Here is an 8,759-nt window from a genome sequence, read left to right on the forward strand (position 1 = left end):
TAAAACAAATATCAAAGTACACTTTGTTTGGCACTGCCAAATAGACTCAGGTGAGTTAGCCAACTAACCAATGTAACTGTAATTAATCTTGAAGTTTGTATGGGGTTTTAAAAGGAATATTCATCTGAATTAAAAACAACATTCACAACTTGTTTAAAGTTACTTGACTTGGAGTATATTCGCAGTAGTTATAAATTCAATTCAGTTTTTTTTTAATATAGTATCAGATCACAAAAACGGTCACCTCAAAACCCCAACCCTTAGACAATCCCCTCTGTCAGCAAGCACTTGAAGCAGAGATGGTTCAGGTTCACCTGATCCATAAGTTTTAAGATCTATGTTTTAAGTCTGGTCTTAAAAGTAGAGAGGGTGTCTCTCTCCCAAATCCAATCCGGAAGTTGTTTCCAGATTAGAGGGGCCTGATAGCTGAAGGTTCTCCTATTAATCAATGGTAGAATCTTGAGAATTTTTGCATGTTGATGGTAGGGCTGCCACGGTTAGTCGACTAGTCACGATTACGTCGACTATCAAAATCGTTGACGACTAATTTAATAGTCGATACGTTGTTTGAAGCTTTGTAAGATCCTAAAAGACGCAGGAATAAGTAGTAGTAGTAGTAATTAATTTGCTAGGCGAGGAGAGACAGCGTGTCTAAATTTCAGCAGTTTTACTTGGTCCGCCTTTCTACATTTTTGAAAAGAAACCTGGAGTTGGTCCCATTTCTTTGAGTGATACGTCACAAGATGTCCTAGCTTTATCCAAAGCTGTTTTTTCAGAAAGAGAAATACAACAATTTTCCTTGCTATATAAAGATCTTCTAAACAAGTGCAACACTATTTCCTCTCCAGCTTCCAAGTTATCTGCTTTAAGGAGCGCATTTGTGAGTTAAGTACGAGTTAAGATTTGTAGCTTTATTTGTCAGAAAAGCCACAGTATCCAGTGTTGTACACAGTGAGGATTTAACTCTAGTAGCAAAGTAATTGACTTCTGTGGGAGTAAAATTTAGTTAGCTCCTCTGGATTGTCTTGGCAGAATATACCATTGGAGGAATTACTGCCTTAAACTTAGTTACTGCGCTTTCAAAAGGACATCAGCTGTAATGAAATCTGTTCCCCAGTGCTGTGTAATACATAATAGTAAATTTAAATGTCATCAAAAAGTGGTCCGATGCAGAAGGATTCTGAGGAAAACCTGTTAAATTATCAGTTTGTTGTCAGGACAAGATCAAGAGTATAATTAAAAAGATGAGTCATTTTGAGAGAAGCCAGTTGGGTCTAATGGATTATCCAGGCTGTTGTTTTCAGTGTCTACAATCATGTTAAAATCACCAAAGCTAATTAATTTATTTGAACCGATCATTAATAACATTATAAAGTCGAAGAAATTGGATAGAAGCTTTGAGTAAGTGCCAGATGGACGATAAACAGCAACAACCCACAATCCATAAAATGCTCACAGTCATTGTTATTGTGGTTGTGGGTATTTTATGGATAACTGTTAAGGTCAACCTTTCAACGGCTTCTGCAAAGGCCTGAGATGCATTAAGTCGTTTTTCGCTCACAATCTGAAATTTGTATAACTACATTACTGAATGAGGTAATACTTATTTTGAAACATGTATTCCTTGGGGTTTCATCAGGAAGGCTGTCCGGTATAAAAACGCTGCCAAATCAAACTGTTGCAACATGTTTTATATCTTGAAAGTCCCATGTAAGAGGCCTGTGGAATGACCTTCAGGTAGATTCAAACCCAGGCTGTCTGTTTAACCCAGTGAGCTAAACCAGCGCTCATCTGCCAAGTTTTGTTAAGGACCTATTCTTTCTCTCTGTGGCTTAAGAACTTGACCGGGAATGCTCCTAGGAAAGTTTCATTGAGGGGTTTCAGGGCGAGCACCCAATATGCTCTCTCAATGTTGGGCACTAAAGAGGCTCCAATCCTGTTGTCAATAACAATTCCACAGAAAGTCAATGACGTCATCTTATTTTGTTGTGAATGCCCTTCCCTATGAGTCATTTTAACTTCTGTTTATACCAACTCTGACAAACGTCTTCATGGGAATGAATTTCAGTCATTGACATTATCATTTTCTCCACCGTCTTTAATTCTTAGGTATATTTTATTTATAGGTTCAATTATACAGTTTAGGTGCTGTTTGGAAGGTTTTTTTTCTGTTACACATTTTTGTTTGTCCGTTGTATCTCCAATTTGAAAATGTTTCAGATATGTACAACTGTTGTTTGTGCTTAAACTTGCAGACGTGTCACACAGCATAAAAACAAATGAAGGGAATGTTTCTCCAGCTGAGCCGTGCGATCCATACCGCACCTGCTCTCCGTTATGGCATCCATTCTGGGACGCGCCCCGTCTCAACTGCCGCCTCCAAAAAGAGGGTTGAGCGCTCGTTGACTTCTGAGGAAATCTACGCTCGTGAAGGCAAGCATGGAGCGCACAACTACCATCCCCTTCCTGTGGCCCTGGAGAGAGGAGAAGGTACGTTTGGCATATGACTATTAAAATTAATACAATACAGAACTGTGCAAAAGTATTGAGCCACCCCTCGTTACTTTATATCTTGATACAATTATGAGCTTAGAAGTCAATATTTGGTATGACCACCTTTACTCTTTAACACAGCCTCTCTTAGTTAAGCTTTCTCATCATTTCTTGGCATAGTCGTCAAGAATAGTTCTCCAGGCTTCTTGAAGGACAGTCAAAGCTGTTCTTTGGCTGTTGGCTGTCTTTTGTTCTGTTCTCTGTCAAGATGATCCCACAGTGCTTCAACAGTGTTGAGGTCTGTTCTTTCTATCCAAGTGTGGTTTTACTACATTGGCAGTGTATTTGAGGTCTTTGAAAATGAAACTAGTCAGATTTCAACACATTGCTCTTTGGAAATTGTATTGTTGTTGCAAAAGTACAATTTTATGCCTGTCAGACTATCTTTTAAATTGTTCATTGTTTCAACTAAAGAAATGGGAACACATATATTTATGCAACAGACTTCTACTAACAAAGTGCCTCGACATACAATTTAAAGTTGTCTGTTATGTGTAGACATAAAACCGGTTCATTCCTTGAGTTTAGGTGTGGTCCAGGACTTCTCCACAGTGATCTATGACTATTAAAGCTAACACTATAATTAATATAACAGGTTTGTGGTTTCACTGTAGTTTTTCTGGAGAACTTGCTTTTCTTCTTGACCATTATTACTTCTTTCAGCGTCTCTCTTTAGGTGTCTACATGGCAGATCACCTGCCTCCATCTTACTCTATGCCATCCATAAACTTTCTCTGCAATCATCCACTTTTCCTCTTGCCTGATAGCTCCATCTTTAAGGTCATTTGCCCACTCTTCCTCCTCTGCACATGTCCAAACCATATCAACCTTGCTTCTCTAACTTTGTCTCCAAACCACTTAACCCTGACATGTCCATCTGTTTTTTTCCCCTTCCTCCCAGGCATCTATGTGTGGGATGTGGGGGGCAACCGGTACTTTGACTTCCTCAGTGCATACAGTGCTGTAAACCAGGGCCACTGCCATCCCAAGATCATAGCTGCACTCACCTCCCAAGCATCGAAGCTCACCTTGACTTCCAGAGCGTTCTATAATGATGTGCTGGGAGCCTATGCGGAGTATATCACCAACATGTTTGGCTATGATAAAGTTTTGCCAATGAATACAGGTAACATCTAATCCTGACTGCGCTAGCTATCTTTGAAGGTCATTGTGAGTAGATTTGTTGACTCTAATATTTTGTAATGCAACAGGTGTTGAGGGTGGTGAGACTGCCTGCAAGCTCGCACGCAAGTGGGCCTACAATGTAAAGGGGATTCCCAAAAACAAGGCAAAAATCATTTTTGCAGGTAAGTTGGTTTTTTTTTTTTTTTCATTGAAATTGACTTCACTTTTCGTGAGTGTGTCCATTTTTTTTCACCTTACGCATCATTCTGTAAGAAATAGACCAAACGTTACTAACGTTTACTTTAATAAGGTAAGATGACCCATTTCTTGACTTGGCAGGCACAATAACCTCCACTATTACGGGATTAGGAGACCAGTGAGCTAAACCAAGCAAGTTACTTCTTAGAAATTGTATCTTTCAGATGTTCTTTGTTCAAAAAAATATGATCCCCCTCCCCCCAAACAACAATAATATGATAAACACACCATCTTCTTTACTCTTCTTGATTAGAGGGAAACTTCTGGGGCCGCACCATGGCAGCCATCTCCAGCTCCACTGATCCCAGTAGCTACGAAGGTTTCGGCCCCTATATGCCAGGATTTGAACTGGTCCCATTCAACGACATACCTGCACTAGAGGTACAGGTTTTCATGCACAAGATTTTCTGTACAGTTAGTTTCATGCTAAGTGGATAATATAGTCTATGAGACTCTGACCATCTGTGTACATATAAGGTAGAAATTACACATTGAATTTAGCTATTTTTGTGAATGCAGACCTTTTTTTAACATAACAGGTGAATAACTGACTGAAGTACTGTTTATTTATTGACAGAATTATCATATACTTGTCTTTTTATTTTCTTTTTTTTTGTCCGCCTCTCCAGAAAGCCCTTCAAGACCAAAATGTTGCAGCTTTCATGATGGAACCCATCCAAGGGGAAGCTGGTGTGGTGGTGCCCGACCAGGGCTACCTGACTAAAGTCAGGGAACTTTGCACAAAATACAATGTAAGTCCTGCGCAGAAAGGAAAATAAGTGTTGTAATTACCTACAGGTTGATATGGAAACAAATGTTTCCCTTCAAACTGAACTAGAGTCTAGTGTTTGTTATAAAAACAAGTATATTTCGCATATTTCCTGAAGCTTGCTTCATGCTGTTTTATGGTTTCAAGCATATGAATGTCAACATCAAAGAGCGGGCATTTAGTAGAGGTAGTTAATTCTTAGGTGGTTGATAAAAGCTGAAAGAGAAGTGTTTTGACTTTTCTGGAAACAGCTGTGTAATGACTTAGTGGTCTGTTTATGTACCAATAGCATAAATAAAGGCATGTCAACAAAATCTTTAATCAATCTTTGTTTTTTCTAAGTTTGACAACAAGATGTCCATTTACATTCCACGCTTTTTTCAGGTGTTGTGGATTGCTGATGAGGTGCAGACAGGCTTGGCACGTACTGGCCGACGGCTGGCTGTGGACCACGAAGACGTTCGTCCGGATATGGTCATTCTAGGCAAAGCTCTTTCTGGAGGAGTTTACCCAGTAAGCATTTTACTTTGGTTCAATCACGCTTCGTTACACGTTATGAATACTCGGAGTTCAAGATTTGTGAGACAAAGTAGACTCAGAACTTTTCACCTTTGCTTAACCTGATCTGTTTTTGTCTGCACTAGGTATCTGCTGTACTGTGTGATGATGAGATAATGCTGACCATCAAACCTGGTGAGCACGGCTCCACATTTGGAGGTAACCCGGTGGGCTGTCGGGTAGCTATTGCTGCGCTAGAGGTCAGTGTTAAAATGCACTTTACATTCACTTATTGGCATACGTAAAACAAGTCAGCAAAAGTTTTTTTTCCTTATTGAGTAAACAGATTAAATAAAATGAACATAAAATTTAAAATGCATAATAAAGTTGACAGTAGCAGAAGAATAATCAACCTGTTTGTTTTCCACTCTTGCTGCTCTTATTTGTAGGTGATGGAGGAGGAGAAGCTGGCAGATAATGCCCAGAGGATGGGGGAAAAGCTGCGGGCTCAGCTCAACAAGCTGCCCAAAGACATAGTGACAACAGTGAGAGGAAAAGGCCTCCTCAATGCAGTCGTCATCAAAGAGACCAAAGGTATAGTAGTGATCGTTTCTTGATAGCTAACATGAAATATTTTAGTCAGTGAAATCAGATTACAAAGCTAATCGACGGTCGTCTACTTTTATTATCAGATTATCAAGGCTTGAGTGTTGCCATCATGTTTTAATGCAGTGGTTCTCAAACTGTGGTACGTGTACTTGGGCTCTCTCTGGTGGTACGTGGGGATCTTTTTTTAAAGATTAAATAACATAGCATTGTTGAGGTTCCAGAGGCTCTTCTGGGAGCCAGAGTAGGCCAGGAAATGTCTCCCCGAGCATGAGTCCTCTATGTAGAGCAGCCAGGGAAATGAGCCCGCCAGCGCTCTGTAGCAGCCGCGACTGCTGCTACAGAGCGCTGGCGGGCTCGTTTCCCTGGGTCTTAAAACTGCAAAGGCGGCATGGTGCTGTCACGCCCTTTCTCAGTGATGCCGCGGTGCCTCAATCCCAGCCAGCATCGATGAGTCAGAGACCCCCAGAAGAATCGGTGCTGGATGCCGAAGCTCCTGGTAGCCAGGAGAATGCGATCTGTTTCTTCTGCAAGTGAGCAGTAATCATTCGCAGCCAGCAGCGGGGAGTTGGTGAGGCCAGCTCGTACCTGTAACTGTCGGAGGAAGACGTGAGTCTGGAGAGCACCATTCCTAGCAAGGACAGCGTGCTCTCCATGAGCTCGAGAGCGGTACCTTCACCCAAGCCCGAGAGAGAGAGGAGTTTCTCTGCATCGGAGAGGGAGTAGTGCCGCAGCAGCAGCGCCTTGAGAGCAGTGTATTTCCCTTGGGTGGTTGGATCCCGGAGGAGGGTCATCACACAGCCGATCCAGTGAGGCCAACACATGATAGTATTTTGTGTCATCGGCTGAAATGCCACAAAGAGCAAACTGAGATTCGACATGCAGGAACCATGAAGGAGGGTTGTGAAGCCAAAAATCTGGTAGCTTATTTGCCACAGCAAAAATTAAAACGTACAGCTCTGCTATCACTTCCGACATAAATGAAGACAGAAAACTAAACAGCAGTAGCGTTTGTAGGGTTACTGAAGTTGGGATAGCTGGTATATAATGATGTGCTGGGTGGTGGCTAGCTACACAGCTATGTTAGCATAATATAAACACAGTGAAGCTGGAGGATGAACGCTAAGTTTTTTCCACTCGATAAAAGTTAATGTGAGAGTTTCTGATGGTAGGGACAAATGTAATCGCATGACAGGATGCTGTAAACAGACCAAACTTCAATCGGGAGAAAACCTGCAATATAAGGTTAGTCATTAATATACTGCTGCATGGGCTGGGCTGTAGTTACATCATAATGCTTTAAAATGAACAGTGATCATAAAAACTGAGAGAGGCCGACGGTGATCACTGACTTTGACATTGAAATGACAGTTAAAATAACATTTATATAAGAAATAAAATTGTCTGTGTAAACTGTATGTGGTGTTAAATAATACTATTGTGCTTTAATGTTGGTCATAAGGGTGGTACTTCAAGAGCCATATATTTTATGGTGGTACTCATTGTGAAAAGCTTGAGAACCACTGTTTTAATGAGTATAAACGATATATTAGTGTAACTTATATTAAAACAATTTCCCCCAGACTACGATGCGTGGAGAGTGTGCTTGCGTCTTCGTGACAATGGTCTGCTGGCAAAACCCACCCACGGTGACATCATCCGCCTGGCTCCTCCCCTCATCATCAAAGAGGACGAGCTAGAGGAATGCATTGATATCATCCAAAGAACCATCATGTCTTTCTAAATAACTGAACATCACACTGACATCCTTCAGACTACTAGCTTAAGTTGTGATCGGTCAAGTAGCTAGTTTTTTTCTTTTTTTCCAGAATCAGTATTTCCGGGCTGGGCATTGCTGTAGAAATACAGTATAAAAGTACTGTGTATTTAGTGTTTGCGTCATTGAGGACACTGACACTGAACAGACAAACTAGACAGCCTCAGGAAAGAGTGCAATTGTTAGAACAGTGTTTGTAGTAATATTTGCTTTTAGACTCTCGGTAAATGGAGTAAAGGATGAGTTTTCTTTTTAAAATTTTAATTTTAAAAAGAAAAAGGTCAAAAGTTACAAAAGATTTTCGTTTTAATAAGCCTTCACAAGGCTGAATGAACACTATCTTGTGTAAGTGAACAACAAATTTATTAGTCTGCTGTTACTCATTTTTTTTAATTAGACTAAAGACATAATTGCTGTTTCATTCCATGAAAACTATCTTAAGGAGCTTTAGAAGTCAATACATTTATAAAAGTTTTAAATCCCACGTCCTTAAAAGCACATTTTTAAAAATCAAAAACAAAAGCTAAATTATTAACAAGGATACAAATGATTGTGCATTGCTGGAAGAAACGACCCCACATGATTGTAATAATTTACACTTCATACTGAAGGATTTGGTATTTTGATTTATATAACATCATATTGTTTAAGGACTGTTGAATCTTTGGAAGGCTTATGCTGCTAGCTTTGTTTGGCATGGAGTTAAGAGTTTACTGTATTCATGTTTTACATTTCTACAGTATGTATAGATTGTCATCTTACAATGTTACTTTATGTTGTTGCATCTGTTTCGCTCTAAATAAATTATTCTCAAATTATTTATCTCTTTTCCGTTGTCTCTTGCTCTCTGCTTGCACCAGTAATGCAGCACGTCAGGAAGTGAGGTCACGGACTTATTCAGATGACTTTGCTGATTGCAATCTGGAAGATATCCCATGTAAAAAGAACCTTATCTGGGTTGTACTCACTTTGTAACTTAGGAAATTCGAAATGGGACAAAGTTCTCGGTCACAATACACAACAGGGGTATTGGGGTATATCAAAGTTTGTTCCTTGTAAAGGACAAAGTTTAACGAAGGAAAAATATCCAGATTACTCTTTTTTTTGTTTTTTGTTTTTTTTATGGATCAGATCCACAAACATGCATCTAATGACTTATATAAGCTTGGATAA

At 39.9% G+C, this 8,759-nt stretch overlaps 1 protein-coding gene across 3 annotated transcripts in view; it reads left to right on the forward strand.

Moving 5' to 3' along the window:
• oat (ornithine aminotransferase) overlaps window positions 1-8,404 on the forward strand; it is a 15,781-nt gene extending 7,377 nt beyond the window's left edge. For all 3 annotated transcript variants that reach the window (XM_080305435.1, XM_026178452.2, XM_026178453.2), the window contains exons 2-10: window positions 2,256-2,490; window positions 3,455-3,679; window positions 3,765-3,860; window positions 4,190-4,317; window positions 4,566-4,688; window positions 5,090-5,218; window positions 5,350-5,463; window positions 5,653-5,797; window positions 7,393-8,404. In XM_080305435.1, coding sequence (XP_080161561.1) covers window positions 2,280-2,490; window positions 3,455-3,679; window positions 3,765-3,860; window positions 4,190-4,317; window positions 4,566-4,688; window positions 5,090-5,218; window positions 5,350-5,463; window positions 5,653-5,797; window positions 7,393-7,553 — 1,332 coding nt within the window. In that variant the 5' untranslated portion in view covers window positions 2,256-2,279 and the 3' untranslated portion in view covers window positions 7,554-8,404. The remainder of the gene's footprint in view (window positions 1-2,255; window positions 2,491-3,454; window positions 3,680-3,764; window positions 3,861-4,189; window positions 4,318-4,565; window positions 4,689-5,089; window positions 5,219-5,349; window positions 5,464-5,652; window positions 5,798-7,392) is intronic.
• The last annotated feature ends 355 nt before the right edge of the window (window positions 8,405-8,759 follow it).

Source organism: Astatotilapia calliptera, chromosome 8 (assembly GCF_964374335.1).
Source record: "Astatotilapia calliptera chromosome 8, fAstCal68.1, whole genome shotgun sequence".
Taxonomy (NCBI): Eukaryota; Metazoa; Chordata; class Actinopteri; order Cichliformes; family Cichlidae; genus Astatotilapia; species Astatotilapia calliptera.